Source organism: Protopterus annectens, chromosome 3.part1, assembly GCF_019279795.1.
Source record: "Protopterus annectens isolate FY-2018-M chromosome 3.part1, PAN1.0, whole genome shotgun sequence".
Lineage (NCBI taxonomy): Eukaryota > Metazoa > Chordata > Ceratodontiformes > Protopteridae > Protopterus > Protopterus annectens.
The window spans coordinates 1,451,516,344-1,451,543,575 of NC_056732.1; the positions used below are offsets into that span (position 1 = coordinate 1,451,516,344).

Here is a 27,232-nt window from a genome sequence, read left to right on the forward strand (position 1 = left end):
CGCAACCTCCAGTGGGCCTCTTCAGATCCTGTTAGACCCTTGGATCTGATAGGTTGCATTAAGGTGGTATTAGGTTTTCATAAGGTACCAGTCCTTTCATCCGATTGAATAAGCTGCTTCCGGAGGCAACAAGTTCCTGAACAACTTTCTGGTAAGCTGCTTCCGGAGGCAACAAGTTCCTGAACAACCTTCTTGTCTTAGAGTTAGCTATTTTGGATCATGTTTGGATCTAGTTGGTTCAACCACTTCCTTCTTTGGATCCTAAGTTGAGGATCCGACACACAGTAAGTAACCACAAGCATGTAGTTTTTTTTTACTGATCAGTAGTCTTGGAATCCAAAAATACCAGACCATGGTATCTTTCCTTGGGCCTAAAGCATACCATCAAAGTTGACTTCATATTTTTCAGATATTTCATGCTAGAGTGAAAACCCGTCATTCTGTCAACTTCCTAACTTTTTAAGAGCAATGCTTAAAAATAGTCTCCAACCTTTGGCCTCTTTCCTATATCCATTTGTCTTTTCATGGCTTTGTCCAGGGTCTGCGCTGCAAGAAATTCAGGGTCCTATGCCTGTCCCTTTGGAATTCTGTGACTTCTGAGATGTCATTATTATGGTTTCGGTGCTTCAGCCATTTGTTGTATACATTTGGCATTCACACTTCATGTCCAGTGCAGGCTGGGATGTATTGTGTTCTGATGTTGACCAGGAGGGTGATCTTTCCCTTACCTGCTCAATCATCCTTCTGTTGTTCGCTGTGGCCGAGTTGCTGTTTCTATCTGTTGTTCAAACCCAGCCTCTTGACCTAGAAGGATCCCTCACCTACTTCACCTTGCCTGGCTCTAATGACTGACTAGGGAATAGTAATTCTTTAGATCAGTCACAAAAATATAGTGAGATTAATTAAGTACTGTTTTTCTGCATCTGTGATGAAACTCTGGTGTTTATTGTAAATAGGTGTTTAGTATTTTCATGTTTTATTATTGATTATTAAATATATTAAAACTTTTCATTGTGGCTGGTCCTTTAGAGACTATTTTAACCTTTTGAGAGTATTCACATCTATTTGGTGACTCAGTGGCCACTGGTGTTCAGACTCCTCCATGGGACATCTTCCTGAGCAGAAGTTTCTCCATGTTTCTTCCAGCATCTCCCTCCGTTGGCTCCCTGTGGAGTTTGGGAATAACCATACTATGAATGTGCCTGATCTTGATTGGGGAAGCTAAGCAGGCTGGGAACTGTCCAATACTTGGATGGGAGACCACCTTGGAATATTTATCTTTTGGATACGGTGATGGCGACTGATATCCTCTTCATCCTTCCTTCCATCTGCAATCTGGATTAAACCTGATAAGATATTGGCATAATGGTTTACCTTACACAAGATGCAGGGTTTGATTCTCACATGAGGTAATTGGCTAGGTTTAAAATGGCCCACAAGGACAGTCAGCCTAGCACTAATCATAGAACATGTGTGCTAAGCTGAAAGAAAAACTCTTTACGTATAAATGTTTGTGCAAGCTTAGCTGACATCCAAAAAGAACAAGCTTACACTGACAGACTTTGCTTCTAATGTTTCCACCCTGCGGTTGCCCACTACCTGTGTACTCTTCTACTCCTAAAAAGTCGGGTTTGCTGAAGCCCCAACTCAATCTCCTTATCTGCAGAGAGGTAAAAAAAAATCATCCCCCTTCCAGCAGAAGACCCTTCACAACTAGAAGTCCTCATCTGTTATCACATGGGCCTTAATGACACTATGTACTAGGACAGGAGTCTACTTCTATTCTTAACTCCCCACAGAGGTAGAGGTGGTCTGCAGCACCAAGGTCCTAACTTTCTTTCTGAATGGGTTTTGTTAGCATCCCTATGCACCGCCAGCCGTACACCTACCGAGACTTATGGAGGTCTTCATTCATCTAAACACCAGTGCTGTTATTTCTACTAGCATTTATTCAGGCCAGAGAGATCAGTTTGTAATATCCAAATCTGCTACAAAAGAAAGAAAACCGCGAAGAATGAGAAGAATATAGAGGACCCCCTCCCCATTCTGGACGCCTGAACTAATTTCACAAACCATTCCTACAGGCTCAAAAATAGATTGATACATCCCCATCTCCCTTTTTTATTAACAAAAGAGAAAAGGGGATCCCAAGATTTATCCAATAATTTTAAATCTCAATGTAATAATCCTTTTTGGGATTATTACGCTGCATACGGACAACATGCAAGTAGTCTGGTACTTTCACAATAGGAAGAACCCATTTCTATCCATGGTGCAGAGAAGTCTTGATCTGGGAATGGACGATACCTTCAGACTGCTTCTTAAGTACAATGTATATACTGGGAAAAGTACAATGTATATACTGGGAAATGTAAAGTGCTGGCAGGCAGATCCATTCTAATTCCGCACGAGTGGTCTCAATCATTCTGTAGTGCACACATTTTTGTCAGCCATTGGGGCCAGCCTTCCTGTGTCCTACTTGCCTCTCCCTTTAACAAGTGCAGCAACTACTTTGCTAGGATTCCCATTCAAATATTCCCTACGTTTCTGCAGCAAGCAAGGCAGCTAGAGGGCTCAACCATAATATTTGCCCCTTTTGAGCCTCTCTGAGTATGGTTCTTTTTTTTTCTCTAATCTCCCCCTCAGATATTCCCCAGGAAGACTGAGGCCCACTCAGAATCTTCCATATCATCCCAGTCTTCATGCCTTTTAACTGTGTGTCCGCATGATTTCTCCACTTCCCCTGATACTAAGACAGTACAGACCTGCTTCCCCAGTCCATGACATTGTTTTTGCTTCCTAGAAGGCTTCCACTAGAAAGCCTACAAAAGCCAGTAGGAAAGTTTTTCAATATGGATGTCTGAACTATCCTCCCTTATCTCAGTATACTTGAGGGAATAGCTAGTTTTCTCTACCATCAAGCTGCAGCTAGCTGTCTTGCATCAAAAATGTCAGACTACAAGTGAATGTTCCTGTCTGTCAACTTCCAGGGTATGTAAAACCCTTATGAAAGGAATCCTTGTATTTGGACTCCCCATAACAGATCCTTCTCTTCGGGATTTCACCTTGATTCTCCACAGGCTGACTCAGAAACCACTGGAACCAGCAGATTATTGTGGTTTGAAGTTTCTTCTGGAAAAGCAATTTTTTGGTAGCTTTTACTTCAATGAAAAGAGTTTTTCAACTCCAGGCCTTATCTGCTAGGCCTGCAATTTCTACTTCAATGAAAAGAGTTTTTCAACTCCAGGCCTTATCTGCTAGGCCTTCTTGTATCGTTTCCATAAAGATGTGGTATTGCTATGGACGAACCTTTTCCATTATGCCTATACTGGCCACAGAAGTTAACATAAACCAATCAATTCAATTGCCAGCCCTCTTCCTTACTTTACTAGTAAGGGTGAATTTAAGCTGCATCATCTTAAAGTTCACAGACAACTACCTATTTGGCTAGATCAAGCAGTTTACAAGCTTACTGGTCTAAATGGATTACTGATTGTATTTCACGGATTTATTCTCAGAAATGTTTGGATTTTCGTCCTACTAAGAGTCCTGTTTACCAGATCTATGACTTCTTTTCTGCTTTTCTTCCAGGGCTTCGTTTGACGATACTAGTCCTGCAGTCACCTTGTCAAAGACTAGTAACCCTTATTATACTTCACAAATTGGACATCGTCCAAAAAAAAAAAAAAAAAAAGACTTTCCTTTGGTTTGACAGTGTTATGACTTATCCTTCTTTGAGGGCCTCCCATGAGTTGCATAGCTGGGGACTCTACTCATCAGTAAGGAAGAATGAAATGGACATCACATTTATGAGTTGTGTACTTACCATAACTTCTGTGTTGTCCAGATGTTCTTCGAGTTTCACTGTTGCAGTCATTACATTTTGGGTTATCTGCTTGCAGTAGCCCTCAGTCGGCCTGATTAACAAAGTCTTGGGTCCTACGTCAGTTGCTGTCCCTTCTTCCATGACGTCCAGTCGTCAAGGGTATAAAACATGCAGCCGACGCCATTACATCAGTCTTTCTTGCCGTGCGGTGCCCGAAGCAGAAGCAGTTTGCAAGTGCCGGTCGGCTGACTCCTAAAATTTTCATTTGAATTTCAGAAAATTAGTCTTCAACTAAAGACAAGTACCCCGTTGGAGAAACTTTTTCTCGTTCCTTACCGATGTCAGTAAAAGTTAATAATTGCATTACTTGTGGAAGGCAAATACCTCACAAAGATTTTCATTCGTACTGCATTCCTTGTCTAGGCCCCTGACCACAACGTACCTTGCTGTCGGTTTTGTGCTTTATTTAATCAGCGCACTATCAGTCCTCTGTATATTTTTGCTTCTAAATATTTTGGTTCTCTATTTTAATTTTTCAGAAATGTTGTTGGTTAGCCATCCGACTACCGGGATTCTGAAAAAGATAAAGATGGAGGCCGCCAAGATCCAAAGCTGCCAACTGCACTTCTAAGCCAGTCGCCAGTACTCAACGAGGTGCTTTCGCAGCCCCTGATACCTGCTACTCCTGACTCGCAGGCTTCTACTGAGACCCATTCGGAGTCCGGTATGCCGCGAGATGCTTCAACTGTGGAACCTGCGGATGTCTCTACCATGGATGGGTCTGGAGCCGCTGTGCAGGCACCGGCTTCTGAGGGTGTATTCAGGCCTACGGACTTGCATATTAAACAGATGACTCCTTCATTTAGGCCAAAATCGCAAACCATGCCTATGAAACTGACGCCCAGGCCACATGCGCAGGCCTCTCTGCCTAAAACAAAAACAAATGATAAGAATGGCTGAAGCTCTTGTAACTCTAATCAGGGGAAGCCAACCTCCCCCTTCTAAGAGACCTAGGACTAAAGTTGTATATGAATTTTCTGAACAGGATTCTGATTTTTCTGATTTGGATTTGCCCTTATCTAGTTATGAGGATGCTGATGCAGAGGACTCTATTACCTCTGCTTCCCCTTCAGAGGATTATTCTTTTGGTGAAACCTTACATACGCTAAGGGAGCATTTCCACTGTGAAAGTCAGGATTTTTCTGATTCAAAAAGAGGCTTGGGGATTTCTTACTCCTGCCTCAGCATAGGCTTTTAGCTATACCTCCTGTACTAGACATTTTTGATAACTTTTCAGAATCTAGTTTGGCCCCGGATTCTTTGCTTCCTGCTCCTCAGATATTACAGGGTTCCTGATTCTCACAAGTTCCTTTTTAAAAATCCTATTGCGGATCCAGAGACCATTTCACAGGGACCCTAGGGCATTAAGGCTTCTACTGCTAAAAATCCTACCCCCTGTGATAGAGACACCAGGGCGCTGGATAGATGGGCTAAGAAAGTTTACACTTCTGCAACCTTGGCCATTAGGGCTTTAAACTGCCAGTTTCATATCTTAAAGTATCAACAACATGTTATTGGATTGCTTAAACAGAAAATGATGATACTTCCTGACTGTGCTGAAAATAAAGAATTACAGGATTTAATGCATTCTGCTGAGCAAGTTGGAAGACATACTTTGAAATGTGGATTTGATTCATTAGGGGCCTCTTGCAGGGCTGCTGTTACTGGGTCTGTGCTCAGAAGGCATGCTTGGCTTAAGGAGCAATCTTTGCCTGATCATGTTAAAGCTAAATAGTTGGATGCTCCCTTAAGTCAGGACCACCTGTTTGGCAACAAGGCTGAGGAAGTTCTTAAAAAGATGGAAGATCAAGCTAAATCTATGCAAACTGTTAAAAAATTTCTTACAAGTTCAGCCTCCTAGATTTAGTAGGCACTGGCCCTCTAAAAATTGGTCCTTTCCAGCCCCTTCCAGGTCTTCTCAAGCCAAACCCAGACACAGCAGAAACCCCAGGTTTCAGTCCCAAGGGACACACAAGATTAGGCAGTGGGGGTTTCTGCACCCAAACCTCAGAGTAGTTAGACTCTCCCCTATGGAAAACTGTCTCGATGACTTGCTTTTAAAACTTCCAAGCACTTCCCAACTGAATGTTCCTTTAGGCGGAAAGATTGGTCTGCTGGCCAGAAGCTGGGAACTCATTACCCAGGAAAAATTGGTTTTAAATAGTGTCCCAAGGATACAGATTTCATTTCCACACGTTACAAACACCAAGCAGGTGGCCAGATTTACCCCCAAATCAGTGGGCAGAGGCCCAAAAGCAAGTAAGTGCTCTCCCTCTTAAACATGGGGGCTATTCATGTGGTACCAGAAGAGGAAAAGGGACAAGGTTTCTATTCGAGACTTTTCCTGGTACCCAGAAAAGGCGATACATGGCATCCTATCCTGGAGCTTTCTATTCTAAACAACTTTCTGGTTATTCCAAAATTCTGACTCTTCACCAGCTGCTTCCTGTGCTAGGCAAGGATGCATGGTTGGCAACACCAGACTTGGGGATGTGCAGGTATGCTTCTTTTATCAGGGAGTCTTGCAAAAGATACCTACGCTTCAAAGCAGGCTACATGCACTATTGGTTCTCTGCACTGCCTTTTGGCTTATCTACTGCCCCCAGGGTATTCACAAAGTGCCTAGCTCCAGTCATTGCATTTTGCAGGCAAAGAAATATTCAAATATACCCATACCTGGACGATTGTCTAATTCAGGCAGAAAGCAAGGACATTCTTTTGAATCATCTGGCCTTTGTTCTAAGGGTACTGACTTGTCTGGGGTTCACCATAAACAGAAATCCCACCTGGTACTGTGTCAACAAATTTTATATTCCTGTGCATTAGCTTTAATACAACTTCCCAGATGGCTTTCCTCACGCCAGAGAAACGGATTCATTTGACAACTTACTTCAAACAAGTAGCCACAAAAACACCGCTATCTGCAAGGCAAATACTGCAAGCCTTGGGGTTCATGGCCTCCTGCATTCTAATTCCATATGCGAGGCTGCATATGAGGAAACTACAATGGTATCTCAAAAGCCTATGGTGTCAGCATTCACAGGATCTAGAAGCAAGGATTCCTATTATACCTTGCCTACGCCTAGAGTTCCTTTGGTGGGCAGAGGCCTCCCACTAAAACAGGGGACTGCCATTCACATTACCCCCTGCTGCCCAAATCTTAACAGATGCATCAGACTATGCATGGGGGGGCTCACCTGGCAGGGAAGTGCATTCAGGGCAAATGGAACCCAAGTCGAATGCACCTGCACATAAATCAAAAGGAAATGTTAGCTGTACAGAATGCTCTGATAGCCTTCAAGGACCACATTCTTCCAGGATAACTAATGGTAGAGATGGACAACACCACTGTCATGTGGTACATAAGCAAGAGGGTACACATTCTTATCCCCTCTGCAGACTAGCCATGACATTGTGGAACACAGCCTTGAGCTACCAAGTGAATCTACAAGCTCAATTCCTGCCAGGAAAGCTAAATACACTGGCAGATGGACTAAGCAGAAACTTTGTGTACCCACACAAGTGGAAACTGGAACCAAGGATTTTCAACATGTTGACAAAGCAAATGGGGGAGCCCAGATATAGACCTGTTTGCCTCCCCCCAGAACCATCAACTGGACAAATTTTGCACAAAGATTCCTCACAAGCTAGCTTGGAAAGTGGATGCTCTATCCTTCAGCTGGAAAAACCCTATCAGTTTATGCCTTTCCTCCTCTGCCTCCACACTCCAAGGTACTACTAAAGATCAAACAGGACAAGCCAAGGACTATTTTAATTGCACCAGACTGGCCTCGCCAACACTGGTACCCACTCTTGCGCAGTGTCACACTTGGCCCCATGGCACCTACCTCAGACTCCTTCCCTGTTGTCTCTCAGCAGGAGAACCAGATTCTGCACCCTCGGCTGCCAACCCTGAACCTAGCAGCCTGACTAATTATCTAATCTCTCCTTTACCATCCCTCAGTAAATCAGTGATGGATATCATTTGAGGCAAGGAGGCCTAGTACTAGAAAATCTTATGCTGCAAAATGGAAAAGATTCTGTTCCTGGAACCAATCTCAAGGAATGAATGCAGCAGTGCCCAATTTACCTCCGATTCTACAATACTTGACTGAGATAAGGACTTGTCTTTTTCCTCCATCAAAATTCATGCCTCAGCCATTTCAGCTCATTCTAGCACAGAGCCTCCCCTCTTCTCTCACCCACAGCTCAAGCAGTTCCTCAGATGGGCCAAAAATTTAAGGCCACCCAGGAGAGCTCCAACTCCAGCCTTAACTTTGTCTTGGAAAAACTCACACTTCCTCCTTTCGAGCCAGCTGCTACTGCAGATTTAAAATTTCTTTCCTGGAAAACAGCTTCCTTTTAGCAATCGCTTCTGCAAGAAGGGTATCTGAATTACAGGCCCTTATGGCAGTGGAACCTTTCATAATCTTTCATGCGGACAGGGTGTCCCTCAGAACCAATCCCTCCTTCATACCCAAGGTGGTATCCATTGTGGCTCTTAATCAGTCCATTCATTTGTATACCTTCTTTTCTAACCCACAGAACAAAGGGGAACAGATACTGCACTCTTTAGATGTGCACAGACAGCTTAGATTCTACTTGAACAGGACTAAACCTCAAAGGAAATCTGAACAACAGCTGGTGGCATTTTGCTGCAGGGAAAGAGGGGAAAGCTATTTCAAAACTAACCATTTCAAAATGGATAGGCCACTGCATTCATTTCTGCTATAAGCACCATGTAAAACCTATCCCACAGGGCATCAGACCCCATTCGACCAGGGCTCTACAGCCTCAGGGGCATTCCTTCTAGGGACATCCTAGAAGCTGCTACCTGGAGTTCTGTACATACTTTCACCACCAAGCGTTATCATTTGCCAATTTTCTCTAAATCCAGAGCTGGTTTTGCCACTGCAGTCTTGCAGGGCCTTATAGCTGGTACTAATTATATTTTAAATTCCTCCACCCAACCTTAGCTTTGGGAATTTACCCAATTGTAATGAATGCAACAGTGAAACTCTAATAACATAGTACAGTTGTGTACACTAAATGTAGATGTTAGAGTGTATTCATTGTTGCAGTCCTGATTATCCTCCCTTCAGCCCCCTTTCTTCTTTTGGCTTAACCTCTACTCAACCTTACTATACTCTAAAAGCTTTTTGGTGTATTTGCTTTTTTGTTGGAGGTATATCCTTGTATTAATAGATTTAATTGCTTCCCATTAGGGGGGCACCTGACATCTTGGGCAAGAAAAACTGATGTAATGGCATCGGCTGCATGTTTTATACCTCTGACAACCTGACGTCATGGAAGAAGGGACAGCAACTGACGCAGGACCCAAGACTTTGTTAATCAGGCCGATTGAGGGCTACTGCAAGCAGATAACCTAAATGTAATGACTGAAACAGTGAATACACTCAAAACCTCTACATTTATGGTAAGTGCACACAATTGTACATTTTTCTTCTTCACCTTACCTCCCAACCATCCCCCGGCCTAGGATATTGGATGTTACAGGAACTTTAGTTCCAGGTTAGACATAGGCAGCAAACTCAATCTGAGGAGTTAGAAGTGGGTAGCATTATGTGAAGAGGGAGGAGCTTGATTAGGATCTAAAATCTGGAAAATGTAGCCTAGTCAGATCTGAGGATTGGATCTGTAACCCATCAGTGAGGAACAAAGAAATTGAACACAGATGCCAAATTACAGTAAGGACATAATTCTTTCTAATGTTTACTCTTATTTTCATTAGGAAGTGTTTTATAAATCTTTAGTGAATGGGGCAAGTGTATGTTGTGGTATATTGGCAAGCTAGAAGGGCGTTCATGCCCTTGCTTAATTGTATGTATGTGTGTATGTAGTGTTTTTAAGGTGAAAATGCTACATTTTTATACTTGCCATTTACTGACTGTTGCTGTCATTTTACCTGAGTTTCAGGCTTCTTTCTCAGCTATACCATGGAACTGCTTACTGCTTCCTTGTTTCTTCCTCCTCCTGGTCAGAAAAGGCAATTTCCAGATGGCCTTTGCTTCTTCAGCAGGCTGCTACTTTGCCTTGGTGGCAGATGGGTGATCCTGCAGTAACTATTTCTGGTTCTTCATGCCACCCATCTTCTTAGGTGCCTCTGTTGTAGTTCTGTCAGCCAGCATGGACTGGTGGTTAGACACTTCTGTGCGACTGCTAAGTTTGCCCCTGGCAGGCATGGGAAAACCAAATTTCCTCTGCCTTGGAGGAAGGAGCAGGGAATGCTTTTCTGCCTACCCCGACTAAGATGTCTATTCCCCAGAGCGATGTCCTGACATGTCAGTCTGCTTCTATGGATGCTCTGTTAAAAAGAAATCGATAGTTAAACATCTTCTCCTGTCTGTCACTTTAGACAGGGGAGGCTTATTGGACTTGACTCTGTGTTTAGTTCAGGCCGTTAACCCTTCTTATTCTAGACTACTAGTAAAAAAAAAAAGGTGGTCTTCAGTTTCTGAAGACCCCTACTATGATGAACTGGGAATAGATGCTGAGGGTACAAATTCTTTTATTTCTCCTTAGTTAACTGATTCATACTTTTTGAAAAGTATTTCTTCTGGTATTCCTTTTAAATTTTCTTTTTCTAAAACAATATATAGGATGAACCAGTTTTTCAGTGAGAATAAACTGATATTCCAGTTTCTTTAAAACAATATTATGATTTATTACAACTTGTACTTCCTCAGCTTGCTGCTGTTCATCTTGTACTTCCAGCCTTGGAAGATGTTATTACAGCCTGTAACATCCCGACGGTCAGCATGCAAACCTCCTAAGAAGGCAGATAGAAACATTTTTCTAGTCACCAGGTCTGACACTGCAGTGATTTTCCTCATCTAATTCTTATGCAGCTAAACACTTGGTAAATGCTATTCCCTTCTCCTCTGCCAAGAATGGGAAAGTTTTTGATAGATTTGGGGAAAGTGTATTCCTCAGCCACTCTTTGTTTTTAGGATTCTTAATTGTAAAGCTTGCTTGCTGCTGAAAATATTGGGAACATTACTGCCATTTCCTTCCAAGAGCAAAGCTTCTCTAAATGCTGTTATTGTCTGTTTTTGAAGTATCCAAACAATGTTAAAGCTGAAAGTTTGAACTCTTCCTTAATAAAGGAGGCTGTATTTGAATCATTTAGAGAACAACTGATTCAGGTGTGATCTATTTTTGTTTTCTGCCGTCCTCCAAGTTTGTTAAAATATTTCATCCCAAACTCTAGATCATTTATAAAAAGCAAACTAAGCGGTCTTGGCAAACTTCTAGCTAGCAGACATCTAAGAAAAATGGTAGAGGCTCCAAAAAAGATAGGGGAGTCTCCCAGAAACAAGAACAGTCCATCAAATTTGACTATAGAAGTTGTACCCCCACCAGCTTCCTACCTTGACAGTCCATTGAGCCATTCCCAACATCTGGATGTGCATTTCTCTCTAGCAACAGATTCAGAACCCATATGTGAGAGACTGAGTAATCCATTAGGGGTACAGATGGCACTAGAAGTCTCTGCCTTGTTTTCATGGGATTTTCCAGCATTCACCAGGTCAAACTTCCTTTTTTTTTCATGGTCATTCTGCATTTGCTGGATCTAGGGGATAATGGAGCCTTTGTCCTTTTCCCAGATGGACAAAGTTTTTTTTATTAAAGAATATCTTTGGTACCAAAGAAAGAAGCTTTATGGAAACCAGTCCTAGATTTTTCTTTTTTGTAGGTTGTTACCTCATATTCGCAATGTTTTTTTTTTTTTTTGGTATTCTAGATTTAAATGATACTTATAACGTTCCTGTAGTCACAAATGTCATCAGATGTTGTAAGTTTAAGATTTTCTGTTCCCAGGTTACACTTCTGGCTCTCCTGTATTACCCTTTGGGTTATCCAGTGTTCCAAGAGTGTTTACAAATTGTCTAGCTCCAGTGATAGCCTATTGCAGACTGCAAGGTACTCACATTTTTTCCTTATTTAGAGTATTTGCTTACATTTACTCTCACTATGAAAGAGACTACTGAGACTGCTGTCTGTTACTGGGGTGAGATCTCCTTTTGGAGGTCATTTTTCTAGGAGAACATTCAGAAGTCTTATTTGACTTCCTACAGGATTGGATTCCTGGATGGTCTCTGAGATACTTCAGTTTAAAGAGCTTTTCTTTTTATACAGTGTCGATGCAAGATCTTTTCATGAGTTTTTCCTTTCTGTTCAGGATCACAACACTGGTATTGTTACCTACAGCCAGACTCTACGTGGGAGAGATTCAGTGGTAACCAAAGTATGTATGGTCTAGCATCAGCACCTCCTAGTGTTTCAAATTCCAGTTTGGGGATTTGTAAAAAGGGGAGCCACTTGTGGAATTTTATCCAAATCCATGTCCCCCATTCTCTCTCCCATCTGTGATGCAGTGTGCAACAGCTGATGCCACAGACTTTGCTTGGTGAGCTGTGTCTTTGGAGGTAAAAGTGCAGGGTTATAAAAACAAAAAAGACTGAGGAAAAGCATAAACATAAAAGAAATGTTGGTAGTCATGGGGCCTAGGACTTCAGTGTGGTGCTGTCTATAATCACTTGTATATATAGTACATAAACGGGAGTTCCACATCTTAATCTCTGTGCAAATTAGCCATGATGATGGTAACTTGAGATAGAGCAGTATTCACCATAAAGTCATGCTACAGGTGTCTTACATTCTGTCCAGAGCAGAAAGTTGTCGCAGGCAAGCTGAATAGGACCTTTCTCTCTGTCTCCCTCTCGCGCACGCTCTCACTCTCCGCACACGAGAGAGCGTGAGAGCGCATGTGCTCTCTCGTGCGTGCACTCATTCTGTTGCTCACGCTCTCACTCGCGCATGCTTTCTCTCGCGCTCTCTCGTTTATCCGCTACTCTCTCGTGCCCACTCGCTCACGCACGCTCTTGCTCTCTCGTGCACACGCTCTTGCTCTCTCGCGCGCATGCTCTCGCTGGTGCACTCGTGCGCACACTGTCGCTCTTGCTGGTGCACACACGCTTTTGCTGTTGCACGCTCTCGTGCACGCTCTTGCTGGTGCACGCTCTCGTGCATGCTTTTGCTCTCGCTGGTGCGCGCTCTTGCTCGCACACTCGTTCTCTCATGCACACGCTCTCGCTGGTGCATGCTCTTGCTCTCGCTGGTGCACGCTCTCGCGCACGCTTTTGCTCTTGCTGGTGCACGCTCTCGCGCACGCTTTTGCTCTTGCTGGTGCACGCTCTCGCGCACGCTTTTGCTCTTGCTGGTGCACGCTCTCGCGCACGCTTTTGCTCTCGCTGGTGCGCTCTCGCGCACGCTTTTGCTCTTGCTGGTGCACGCTCTCGCGCACGCTTTTGCTCTCGCTGGTGCACGCTCTCGCGCACGCTTTTGCTCTCGCTGGTGCACGCTCTTGTGCACGCTTTTGCTCTCGGTGCACGCTCTTGTGCACGCTTTTGCTCTCGCTGGTGCACGCGCACGCTTTTGCTCTTGCTGGTGCACGCGCACGCTTTTGCTCTCGCTGGTGCATGCTCTCGCGCACGCTTTTGCTCTTGCTGGTGCATGCTCTCGGTGCACGCTCTCCCGCATGCTTTCGCTCTCTCGCTCGTGCACGTTCTTGCTCTCACATGCTCTCTTTCTCTCTCGCGCACATGCTCTTGCTCTCGCTCTCTCGCGCTTTGGAAGGTGGTGGTCTGAGAACAACTTGGTCCTTTGTCCGTAATTTTACAAATGTTGCAAATAGACTCCTCTTTTCTTTTTTTTTTTTTTCAGGTCTACAACAGGCTTTACTAGGACCATTGTCTGGAGGCTGCTGGACCCTCTTCTTTTACCCATGTAACATACTTTAGCAGTAATCCTATGATAAAAAAATAACACAGCTGTGCCACTAAACTTGCCATAACATTTGATGTTTGAATAGGTCATTGCTGCAATTGCAACTCTCTCCCCTCCACCCCCTTAATTGTATGTATTTATTTGTTGCCATGGTCTATACATTGTTTTATTTTCCTAGTATTGCCCTCTTTCAGGGCTGTTTACCTCCCTTTCTATTGGCATGAAAGCTGTAAAGGGCTTGATGCCCAGACTGCTGATTTTTCTCCAGTTCTTCTTGAGTTGTTAAAGTTTGGACGCTGGATAGTTGTACCCTAAGCAGCATACAGCGTGTATAGCTAAAGCTACTGCAGCAGTGATCTATTCAAACATTCACTGTTGTAAGGTTACTTCCACAACTCTACTTTCCATCCTTTTTGGTCTTGACAGATTGCTGTACCTTAGGATAGGTCATGTGGGACATTTGCAGGGCAAGGTGGCAAGTCCACTTGTATGCTAGTGTTGCAGTTATGAGTGGTATATTAATTTCCCTTTCTCGATTTGTCTTATGAACACAGACAAACATGCCAGTGGTGTAATAATTCAACAAACAAGGAATCTACTCTTTCCCTCTGTACAGGTGTGTTGGGTTCTTATTTTTGTACTGAGATTAAGTGGTAAACCATGATGCAGATGGAAGAATAAGACAACCCACCAATCTGCATCTCAAAGTAGTCTAATAAAAAAAAAAAGTCTGTTAATTAAAAAAATATATATGGCTTAATTATTTTGCAGATTATACTATAGGGCTTTTTTTCTTAGGATAGCAACTTCTGCTTGGCCAAGGCAGTCTGTGAATTGAGTAAGGAATTGTATCGGAATCGGGAATCCTATCAGAATCAGTCAATCAGGATAGAGTTGGCAACTTAAATCCTGTTGCATGAAAGGAACTGTGGCACCAGTTATCTAAATGGAGTCCTGATAGAAAGTAAGGAAGGGAGGAAAGTCAGCAAATCAAGCAACTGCCTTGGCTTATATACACAGAAGTGAACAGTGTAATACTTTCTGGAAACTTGCATCTGTTGAACTGATACTTTCTGGAAATCTTATGACACTGATAAAAAAAAAATAGCATGTAGTTTTTTTGAGATGTGTGAAATCTTTATAAAGAACATTATTTTTTTTATTTAATTTTTATATAATAGCTTTAATCTGTTACAGTGTCTAAAACATGTCCCTGCAAAGCATGGCTACTGCACTTTTTGAGCGCACTCTTTGGCTTGAAAGGTTCACAGGCTGCAGCGTTGCAGAAAATATGCTCATCTCGTACATTTTGTAATATAAAAGCAAAGATCTGATTTAATGCAGGATGATTAAAAACAAGCTCACATAACTGTAGCATAATAAGAGAACAAGCTTGGTATGCAGATTCTTGCTCATATTTCTTTGGTACTCACTCTGCTGTTTCATACCCAGCCTTGTGGGAACTGAATCCAAGTGGGACAGAATGCATTGGCCCTATACAGCAGAGAAGTAAACACCCTGTTATGCAGGAACCTGCTTTTGACCATTAATGATCCCGGACATAGAGAATGTCGAGGAAAATGTTCAGAACTGGAACCACCCAGTGATTGACATCTTTGCTCTAAGTACTACTGCCTCGCCCACTATTTAGCGAAAGCCTCTTGTCAAGCACATATTGAACGAACAACCTAATCAAACTAGATTTTCAGTGAAAACTTTCCTAGGACAAACTGATAGCAGTCCGCCCCGACGACAGAAAAAAAAAAAAAGGAACTTAACACCTACACAGGTGGGGGGGGGGCTAGGTCCCCACTCCCCTAACTAAATATGCCAACTCTGAAATTGCACTATAGTAGGGAAAAGGGCAAATTCCAGATGGTGGCCAACCATTGTTTTAACCTAGGAAAAATTTTGATGAAAACTTAAGATCTGAAGTAGGATATTCATTTGTCTGCAACCTGTGGGTTATGGATCCGATATCGGATCCGAACCGGCATGGTTTTCCAGCTATGGATCCAAGCTCTCAGCTCCTCCCCTCACCCATAATGCCCTGCTCTACCCTCATGACCTCAGATCTCGTTTGCCGCGCATGGTGACTGGATTGGTTTCTATAGCTCTCAGCTAAGTGCTAGTTTTACTAACTGTTAATATAGAATTTTGAAGTTTTTTATTCATTTTTTGTGTGAAAGTGTAGGTTTCCCCTTTGATATTTTACTTTAGAGTTAATCTAAGAATTTTTTTTTCCCTCCCCTCGCTGTTGGCGTAGTGTGTGTGTGTTGGGCCTGTGTGTGTGTATTGTTTAGTTACTTTAGTTTAGTAACTTGTTTATAGATTGGGATGGCTGAACAGCCCAAATCTATATTTTCTAAATGCTCCGAGTGTGGCCATAAGCTTTCCCCAGCTGATGGCCACACTCGGTGTGTTAGATGCCTGGGGGTTGAACACCTCACATCTGGATGCTCCATTTGTGCAGGGTTCAACCCCAGGGCACTGAAGGAGCGGAGGTCCAAGCTTGTGTTGGCGGGCCTTTTACCGCCGGACTCGGCTCCGACCTCCGCTCCTTCGGGAGTAACCGTGCCTTCGGTTCTTCCCTCCGTGGCACCCCCTCCTCCTCCTGGGACTCAACCTCCCGTTTCTGGTTCGGAGGAGAGGGATGCTAGGAAAAAGGACCGGAGGGAGAAGCACCACAAGTGGCGGGCCGAGACCTCTGTTTCGGCCCCGCCAGCCAGAAGCGCTTCTCCCGGCTCCGTTGTCGGCTCGGTCTCCTCCTTCTCGGCTCCGGTCCCCAGTGTGCTTTTCACCGGGACCTGAGGAGGAGGAGACCCGATCTCCGCCTCGGATCCGGGGGGATCAGTGCTCCTTCGGCGCCGTCTGTGTTGGAGCGCACTGTCCCTTCGGATCCGTGCGCCAGCGCCGGCTCCGATCCACTCTTCGGATCGAGGGAGCCGATTGTCGGATCCTTTGGTCGAGGTCGGCTCCCCTTCGGCGTTTGATGTAGTGGAGAGGGCCCTGTTGAGGGTCTCCGGACCCCCGGCACTTGTTCCGGCTCCGTCCCGCGCTCCCTCTGCACTGGGCCAGGCTTCCACCATCCGGCCCCTGGGACAGCCTGCTTCTGTGCCCCAAGTTGCTCCAATGGAACAAGTTGCTGCTTGCGAGGAGTCCTCTGACAGCCCCCCAGAGGATGTCCCTCGCAAGCATACGTGCAAAAGGAGGCACATTGACTTCCCCGAGTCTCTCACAGAAGACACGGACTTGGAGGAAGGGGAAGGCTCCCCACGGTCACCCCCCGAGGATGTCTCATTTGGAGATATCATGGAAATGCTCCGTATAAGGGGGGGGTGGTCTGCCCCCAAGTCTTCCTCGGACGAGTCCGTGTTCTTGGAGGCATTTGAAGTGGGCCCGTCTACCTCTTGGGTGTCCCCTCCTGCAGACCCCCTGGTGGACCTCATTACCACCAGGGCGTGGAAGGAACCGGACACCGTCGAGCCAATTCCTAAGAGGCCCGATAGGATCCTTAGCCCACCGTCCGACCGTGCCCATTGGAGTAAGGGGCCTCCGGTAGATGCCATGTTGACGGCGGCGGCCACCAAGAGGGAACTGGCTCAGGAGAGTCCCTCAGTCCATAGGCCGAGCAAGGAGTCTGGGATGATGGACCGCTTGGGGAAGCGGATGTTTAGTTCAGCGACCTTCTCGGTAAGGGCGCTGAACTACTTGGCACATGTCATTAGGATGCAGCGAGATCTCATTAAAGAATATGCTGCATCTCCCCCAGAGTCCATGTCGGAGGAGGACAGGGTTCTGCACTCCACCCGTATGGCCACTCTTAGGTCAGTTACTAATACATCTATGCGGCTACTCTCCCACGCTACGGAAGGCGCCGCTAGAGCTGCGGGGGCAGGCCTAGTCACTTGACGTCAGACCTGGCTCCGTCACTGCGATTTTTCTGAGCCCTTCAAAGCGTCATTTGCGAACGCCCCCTTTGATGGTTCTGCTCTCTTTGGCAAAACCGTTCGCGAAACGTTGACCCAGAGCGAGAAGGGCGGGAAGACGCTGTCTGCCATCGGAATCCGCTTCTCTGCACCCCAGAGGCCCTACTCTAGGAACCAAAAGGGTCAGAAGAAGATGTGGTTCGAAGTCGCAGCAGTCCCAGCCTGCTCCGGACAACCAGTCCTTCGTGGCAGAGGAGGACAGGGAGGACGCCGCCCTAGAGGCAGAGGGGCTCCCAGAAACTTCGGGTCCAGGGAACCTTTCTCTGAACGGCCCGCGCAGCAACCCTGAGGGGTTGCCCGACTGCTCCACTCTGGAGGCAGTCGGGGGACGTTTTTCGGGGCACCTAGCGGCATGGGAGTCCATAACATCAGACCGCTGGGTTCTCCAAATCATTTCCAGAGAATATCGCATCCCTTTCCTTCACCTTCCAAAGTTGAAGTCCCTCCCAGACGTCCCACCCGGTCAACGGGAGGCCGCTTTGGCAGAAATTGGCCATCTGCTAAAGAAAAGAGCCATCCAGCCCGTCCCCCCAGACCAGATCGGATCAGGGTTCTACTCCAGGTTCTTTTTAGTGCCAAAGAAGACGGGGGAACTAAGACCAATCCTAGACCTCTCTCTCTCTCTTGAATCTGGCAGTCCCCAAAGAAAAATTCCGAATGGTCACTCTGCAATCTATTCTCCCCCTTCTGGGAGAAAATCACTGGATGTGCTCGATAGACCTCAAGGGCGTACTACCACATCCTGATGCACACGCGCTCAGGAGCTTCCTCCGCTTCCAGCTGGGAGCCAGTCACTACCAGTCCCGGGTCCTTCCCTTTGGTCTCACCACAGCCCCCAGGGTGTTCACCAAAGTATTAGCAGTGGTAGCGGCCCACCTGAGGCTTCAGGGTGTGCAGGTCTTTCCCTACCTGGACGACTGGCTTCTTACCGCCCCAACAAGGCATCTACTTTTATTGGCCGAGACTCCTTTCTCCATCTTGCTCCTTTTCTGGGCATTACAATAAATACAAAGAAATCCAACCTGGCCCACACAGCTCTTAGATTTTATAGGGGCCAGGCTAGACACAAGGAGTTCTGAGCCTTCCTCACTGCGGACAGAGTTCAAAATCTGCAGCTCCAGGTGCGGGCCATTCTCCACTCAAGTTCTGTTCCGGCGGAGTTGGTCCTGAGGGCTCTAGGGTCCATGGCATCTGCTATAGCACTTCTTCCTCTTGCCAGGCTCAATATGCGCATTCTACAGTGGACACTCTTAGTACAGTGGTCATACCTTGCTCTCCCCATGCATCATCCCATTGCGATCAGCAAGGCTTGCAAGCGGTCCCTCTTGTGGTGGCTTCACTGCCGCGATCTCCACAGGGCGCCCATTTTGTGCTTCTCCCCTCTCGCCACGGTGACCACGGGCGCCTCCCGCCTCGGGTGGGGGCACTTCGGGCGGACCGTCAAGGCACGTGGGACGATTCAGAGACCTTACTGCATATCAACGTTCTAGAGATGAGAGCAGTGCTCTTAGCGTCACTAGCACTTCAGGACTTTTTCCCTTGGGAACAATTGCGATTCAATCGGACAACATGTCTGTGGTCTGGTACATCAACAAGCAAGGGGAACAAGGTCTTACCCTCTTTGTCGAGAAGCCATGAGAGTTTGGGAATGGGCAATCTCCACCAACCGCTTTCTAATAGCAACGCACATTCGGTCGGTCCAACATCCTAGCGGACAAGCTCAGTCGCACCATTCTGACCCCTTACGGTGGTCTCTCAATTGTCGAGTAGCGAACGCATATTCGCACGGTGGGGAACTCCTTCATGCGATCTTTTGCCTCTCCCTCAAACACCAAGTGCGACAGTTTTTCGCTCTGATACCTCCTCCCGGAGGTTCCCCAAGAGGCAGCTCTGGTGCATGCTTGGCCACCCGGTCTTCTGTATGCTTATCCACCCTTGCCTCTGATGCTCCAAGTTCTTCAGAAAGCCTCTCGGGTGGGTTGCAGAATGATTCTCATTGCTCCGTTTTGGCCTCGACAGATCTGGTTCCCCTTCCTAAGGTCTCACTCGGTGAATCCTCCTTGGATTCTAGATCCCATTCGGATCTGATATCCCATCCATCCTGCATACCTCCTCCGAATCTGGACAACCTGAAGCTGACAGCTTGGCTGCTCCAGTTCCACTCTTGATCAGGACTCCCGGTATTTCGTCACCTGTTAAGGCAATTCTGGTGGCAGCTCATAAACCGTCCACTAGAAAGGTCTACGCAGCAAGTGGAAGCGGTTTTCTTTGTGGGCGGAGCGGCAAGGCCTGAATCCCTTCACGGTTCCTCTTCCATTAGTGCTTGACTTTCTAACCACTCTTTTAACGATGGTGCCAGCAGTTCCACAGTCAAAGTACAACTGGCGGCAATTTCTCATTATCACATTGGCCATGACTCTAATCCTCTTATGTCAGCCAAATTGTGTAAAATTTTTCTTAAAGGTACTTTTCTTCTCAGGCCCCTGTAAAACAAGCGGTTCCTCCTTGGGACCTCTCTCTGGTTCTACAGGCCTTGACCGCCTTCGAGCCAGCGGCTACGGTGGATCTCAAATTCTTGTCCTACAAGACAGCCTTTTTGGTAGCCATTACATCGGCCAAGAGAGTTTCTGGGCTTCAAGCATTATCAGCTAAACCTCCTTACTTGGTATTTCATCCGGACCGTGTCTACCTCAGGACCAACCCGTCCTTTCTTCCTAAAGTCGCTTCTGAAGCAAACATCAATCAATCCATTAACCTCCTGTTTTCTTCCTAAATATGAAAACAAAGGTGAATATAAGCTTCACTCATTAGATGTTCACAGGCAACTTAGATTTTATCTAAACAGGACGGCTGGTCATAGGCAATCCGACCAGTTGTTTATTTCCTTTGCAAAATTTAATTTGGGCAAGCCAATTTCTAAAGTTTCTCTGTCCCGCTGGATTTCACAGTGCATCTTATTGGCTTATCAAGCTTCAGGAAGGCCCGCGGAGGGTGTTCATGCCCATTCAACCCGGTCAGTATCTACCTCGGCAGCCTTCAAGGCTAGGATTCCTCTAGATGATATTTGTGCAGCAGCCACGTGGGCTTCATCTCATACTTTTATTTCCCACTATAAGTTGGATCTTGCATCTAGGGTAGAGCATCCTTTGGCTCCAGGTGCTCCGGAATATCCTTCCATGATGGCCGCCCAAGATTCAGGTAGCTGGGGACTCTGTCCCACAGGTTGCAGACAAATGAATATCCTACTTCAGATTTAGAAGTTATGTACTCACCATAACGTTCCATCTGAGTAGGTGTATTCATTTGTCTGCAACTCATCCCGCCTCCTATCCCCCTGGCCTTTCAGTTTCCTGCATATTCTATGTTACCCTTTTCAGGGTGTTGTTGCTTTGGCAAACTCGATCTGAGGTCATGAGGGTAGAGCAGGGCATTATGGGTGAGGGGAGGAGCTGAGAGCTTGGATCCATAGCTGGAAAACCATGCCGGTTCGGATCTGATATCGGATCCATAACCCACAGGTTGCAGACAAATGAATACACCTACTCAGATGGAACGTTATGGTGAGTACATAACTTCTAATTTGATTAGGTTGTTCGCTCAATAGATGTTCGACAGAGGCATTTGCTAAACAGTGATTCAGCAAAGTAATATGGACCCGTATGAATCATCCTTTTTTTTTTTCTTTTTATGTATTTTTAATATAGTTTGTCTCATTTTTAAAGTTTATAACTAGATTTATCCTATCAGAATTGGCATATTTAATTGCGATACACTGTTAGCGTTTCATTTCAGCTGTTTGCTGCGTGACATTTTACAAACCTAATGAAGACGTTTAACTTTTTGAAATTTTACTTTGTTATAATGTCATGACATTGTTACTGCAGATTCATTACCCAAAAAATATGCAAATACTCCTTTTCTTACACTGGTAAATGTATACCACCTAACAGAAATATATTGGCACAGTCTGAAATTCTGTTTTGAACCTGGTTTCCACTGGGGGGGGGGGGGGTGTTTATATAACCGGTCATCACTTTACAAGTAAATATTTCTGGGTCAGTGGATTTATGCTAGAGCATCATGCCAGTTTAATGAAATGAAGAATACTACGTGAAGATAAAGATGTGCGTGTGTCTGTCCTTGTGTCTCAAATCAGAAATGTGTATGTTATAGGTAGGTAAGCATCACAACATACTTTTGTGAGTTCAGTAGAAAAAGTTCAAACTGTTATAGACTTATTGGACTTGCATTTCTAAGTGGCACCAGTAAGCTTGCATGATCTCTTTCCCTTTCATTTCACAGCAGACACTGTTGTCCTTGATGAGTCATTATCATTAGTGTGTTATGAAATCCTAACTACAAACACCTGTTTTTAACTCCTTCCCTCCCGTACAGCTCTTTTGAGTTTGTGCCTTTAACTCCCAGTGGGTGTGGCTTGAGGCTTTAAAAAAAATGAAGTTATCATCTTACATTTCTAACACATACTCACTGACAGAGGTCAAGTATCATTGCAATTGTGTTTGTCATCATGTATGAGTCAAAGTAAAATATTCTGCTACCTTGTATGTAGCATGATTTTGGAAATATTAATGCAAATATGAGCAAGCAACATTTGAAGCCTAGAGGCGGAGTAGGTGGTAACTACAGAAATGCCTGGTGGTGCACTCGGCTGTAATGAAAATATATTTTTACAAACAGATGCTATAGAAAAAAAAATCTCTGATCTATACAGAGTGAGATGTACACATTCAAGATGCTGTCATCTCCCTATAGCAGCTATAATGGTTTGAACTACTTGTAGATGTAGAAAATTAGCTGGCATTGTAAATGGATGTTGTTCACCTTCTTCCAGTAGGTTTTCATCAAGCAGAACTTTGGAATCTTGTAATAAACCCTAACATTTGTCCAGATGTACCTAAATAGTTCTAATCGTGTAAATCCTGTTACCGTAGGATTTTGTACCTATGTAGATGTGTGCACAATAGATTAATTTCATACTCAGTATCATAGTTAACTTTTGAGCTGACAGTTGTGCATTTTGTCATGGTAAGCCTTCTCAGTGAAATGTAGAATCCCCTTCATGCCTGATAGGTGCTTGTACTTCCCCCCTGTTGTTTTGTACCCACTTAATGTACCTATCTACAAAATGAAAAAAATGCTTGTTCAGCTTCTACAGATCATCCACAACCCCCTTTTCCCATTTTTGCCCCTGGGGTCAGGATGTCACATCAGCAGTAACAATCATTTGGAGTAAAGATTCGCATGGTGGGATGGCTAGCTCTGCTGTGGTTTTTCTTCCATGCCATGCACACACATCTATGGCCAATTTAGTGCTGATTTCACCTGTTACGTGTCTTTGGAATATGGGAGAAACTGTTCAGCTGCTGTAGTATTTTATAAAAATGTTATTAGCAGCATAATAATTATAAAGTTTATGTAAAGTTGTGTAAATTGTAAGGTGGCTAGTAATTTTTTTCTGAATAATTGCTACATGATTATGTTTCTGCTAATGACTTTAGTAAAGGAAACCAATGTTTACATTGTTTATTTTTACTAGGCATAGTTGAGACTAGTAGTCTTGCAAGTGACTTGGGAGTAGGCAGAAGTTGAGGGAAATACAGTATCCAGGGAGTAGGCTGAGGGAAATACAGTATCCAGGGAGTAGGCAGAAGTTGAGGGAAATACAGTATCCAGTGGTGTCGAGATTCAATTCCAAGTTTCAGGCTTTGCAGCAGAGTACTGTATCCAATATCCCATGCTGGCTCTTAAAACCTTCAAGGGCAAGATGATATGAATGTGTGTTCACTTTTAAGCAAAGTAGACCCACAATACTTGGACAGAAATGCAGCAGACTCCACTAAATTAATAGTTGCTTCTTATCAGTGATATCAAATGCTCACATGCTTGAGGAATTCTGAATGTACTTAGCTGCTCTGTTAAGTTACTCATTTGTTGTTTGTTTTTTTTTTTTTGTTTTTTTTTCTTCTTTTTCCTCCCCCTCCCCCTCATTAAACAGACAATTGAAAGCTTTCTGAGCAAGGACATCAGTTATCTAATTTCTAACAAAAAGGAAGCAAAGTTTGCTCATTCATTTGGACGGAACTCTCCTGTGCCAAGTCCAGAATCTGCAGCAACAGGGAACAGTTCTCCTCACCCAAGCAGCCGAAAAGGTAGTCAGGAAGGGAATTCTCATCGAACTGTGCAGGCTGTAAGTTTAAATTCACTTAGATTACCTGTTTTGAAAACTGGATGTTTTTCAGAACTGCAGGTTTTTTTAATTGCTGTCAATATTTAAATGATATCCCCACATATGGTACTCTGGGTCAACGTTAATACTTCCTTGCATATACTGCACATTATCAGTGTTATTAACTTTAAGAATAAGGCGACTTGATTGCACTTCAGCCAGTTATCTGACTGTGAAAAATAAGAGAAGGCAGGACTTTGTACACAAAATGAAAAGTGAAATATTTCCTCTGTGGTGAGTACTGAAGGTATTTGTGGGGTTTGAGCATTTAGCAAATTCAAGAAAAAGATGATGTTATGTTGTCGTATCTTGCCTTCATTCTTACTTGTGGGTTTGGAGCCAATCCTCTGCTCTGTTTTGGCCGATTTACAGAAGCACGAAGTCTTTAAGTTGGCTTGTGGCAAGGTAGGTATCCCATAATGCAGTGGTATCACTCCTCTGATCTCATTTGCTGCTTTACGAGTTCAGAAGTGCTCTTCTTGGCCGTGGCTAAGTTTAACCTTTTTTCTGCATTTTTTTGTGCTTGTAGCTTGTTTTTCTTAGTAGTTAGAACATAGTTAGAATATAGTTAGCATTACTGTTATTGAGACAGTAGTTTGTTAAATAGTTGTCGCTGGTTTGTCAACTGTTTGGCCGATGTTTTTCCGCAGCCTGTTTTGTTGGTATCCTGTAGTGGTAGTTAGATTATCTATAGTTAGTATTTGCTGTTGAGCCCTTATTGGCTCTTTACGACTTTTTGATAGCGTGTGTTTAAATTGCAAGACTTGCTGTTATTTAGTGTGTTGTGTTGCTATTAATCTTCTGCCTTGTGTGTTTCTCTAGGCTTGGGTATTTTAGTTCAGCGTTTTCAAGGGCTAGGCCCGTTTAAGTTAGAGGACCTAGTCCTCTCTCTCTAGCTTTTACTGTGCTGTGTTTTTTTCCTCTTCCCTCCAATAGTTAACCTCCATTTTAGTTAGAGGACTTAACTAATCCCCTTTGTACTTTATAGAGTTGTTTTCTGCAATTATGCCTAAAGAATCGAAAAGGGCCATAAACCTTCGGGTTTTAAAAAATGCACTCTGTCTATAATGGACTGGCATAGTGTATGTGTCTACTGTTTGGGGGCTATTCACTTACAAGAGACTTTACTTTTTGTCACTCTTTCAGCTAGAGTACTTCAAGAAAGGAAAAACAAATTGATTTTGAAAGGTCTCCTGCAACCTTTCTTAGGTAGTTCTTCCTCACAATCTACAAGGTCTCCCTCTAGCAGGCAAGAAAAGACTAAAAAGGCCATCTTCAATGCCCTCTGAGAAATCTGAACTTCCTGAGAATTTCAAAAACTACCAAGGCCCTCGCCTCATCGGCTCCACTGCCTTCGGAACCGTTTGAGGTTATTACAGTTGATATGCCTATATCTGCCCCAAGTACTTCAGAGCCGAAAAAAGATTCCTTACCTTGGCACCAGTCAACAGATATTCCACCGGTCTCTCCTACTCTGAGATCACCTATTTTTCAAAGATCTCTCTCCAACCCTTTCTTCCAGGTCCTTTAGGAGCCTCAGATGAAGATGTGGAGATGGTGATGCGCAGACTCCTGAAGGCGCCAGGGCTGGCAAATTTGCTCTTGGCTCCTGCCCAACTGGCCTCAGAGCCGTCCAAATCTTTGTCGACCACTACTGTTCCTCCTCAGAGCCATTCTGGTCTATCAGAGCCAGAATATCCAGTAATGCTTGCAGTAGAATCTTTGGCTCTGGTGCCCCAAGTGGCCTTTCCAGAACAGATATCTGCTCCAATACTCTCAATGTCTAGGAGCCGAATATCACCAGTCGGCCCTGAGGTGCATTCTTTGACTTGAGCCTCTTCGGTTCTGAGTCTACCTCTCTGTGTGTCGGCTTGCCTGAGCTCGGCTCCTACATGGCTTTGGAGCCGATCTCCTTGGAACCGGTGTCTACCTCTGCTTCTTTGGAACTGGTGGTGTCCTTTTGAGCCAGGGAAGTCTGCCTTCGAGCTGATGAGTGTGCTGGCCAAATCTGCAGCTCTATGCAAGGATGCTGATGTTCTTCCCCCAAAAGTACTGGCCTCTGCCTTGGCGCCACCCTATCCACAGGACAGCAGAGGTCTGCATCCTCAGGAACACCCTCTGGGTGGTCCCCATTCTTCCGAGATCCTCCCCAGAATACCCTTCTGAGGAGTCTCCTCAGAAGAAAACTTGCAAGAGGAAGCATGTAGACTCCACTGGTGAGTCTGTCACCTGTGACACTTGACTCGGAGTCAGAAGGGTCCCTATGGTCATCCTGTGACATCTCCTTTGTAGATATCTTTGAGATCCTAAAACAGAGGTGGCTGGACTACCATTATCCCTTCTGAGGAGGGAGTCAGTGTACCTGAAGACGTTCAGATCTCAACCTTCAGCCTCTTGGGTGTCTCCGCCTTTCGACGAGCTCATGGACTTGGTCAGTCTAAAGGCGTAGGAATCACCTGACACCATGGAGCCAGTCTCTAGAAGGTCAAACAAGTTTCTGTCAGCCCCCAAGGAAAAAGATTTCTTGACAAAAGTTGTGCCGGTAGATGCTATGTTGGTGGTAGCAGCAGCCACCAAGGAAGAGCTTGCAGAGACATCCTCATCTGTCAGTCTGCCGTACAGTGAGTCTCAAACGATAGACGGATATGAGAAGCATGTTTTTTCTTCAGCAGCTTTTACCCTTAGATCACTGAATTATCTTGCCCATTTTACAAGGCTGCAGAGAGATCTCCCGAGGGAACTAGGAGATGCTCTGAGGTACTTCAACTGCGGGGGTACCAGAAGAGGTTACCGCTCAGTTATCCACCTTTAAACTCCATAGTGAGCTCCTCCATGAGGCTGATATACGCAGCAGATGGAGCAAGTAGGGCAGTGGGTTCAGGAGTTTCCCTGAGGGGATGCTCGTGGATGCGCTTGTGTAACATAGCGGAACCCTTTAAGTCTACCTTCACAAATTCCCCCTTTGGTTTCTCACTTTTTGGACCAAAAGTTAAGGATACACTCACCAGATGCGAGCAGGAAGGGAAAACTCTGCTGTTGGAGTACGTTTTTCCATCCCTTCAAGATCCACATCTTCCTGCCTTTCTGCCCTTTAGGGTGTTTCAAGAAATCCCAGAAATATTTCCCAGATGCACTAGGCGATTCCTTCCCTAGGGGCAGAGAGGGGAGGGAATAATGATAGATGCCATCCTAGATGCAGAGGGGGTCTGCAAAACCAGGGCGACCGTGATTCCTTTTGCAGACATCCCTATCAACGCTCCTGAAAGGAGGCCCGACTGTGCTACTCCTGAGCTAGATGGA

At 44.8% G+C, this 27,232-nt stretch overlaps 1 protein-coding gene across 2 annotated transcripts in view; it reads left to right on the forward strand.

The window, feature by feature from the left end:
* DBF4 (DBF4 zinc finger) overlaps positions 1-27,232 on the forward strand; it is an 866,998-nt gene that overhangs the window by 70,526 nt on the left and 769,240 nt on the right. For both annotated transcript variants that reach the window (XM_044067525.1, XM_044067524.1), the window contains exon 4: positions 23,702-23,893. In XM_044067525.1, coding sequence (XP_043923460.1) covers positions 23,702-23,893 — 192 coding nt within the window. The remainder of the gene's footprint in view (positions 1-23,701; positions 23,894-27,232) is intronic.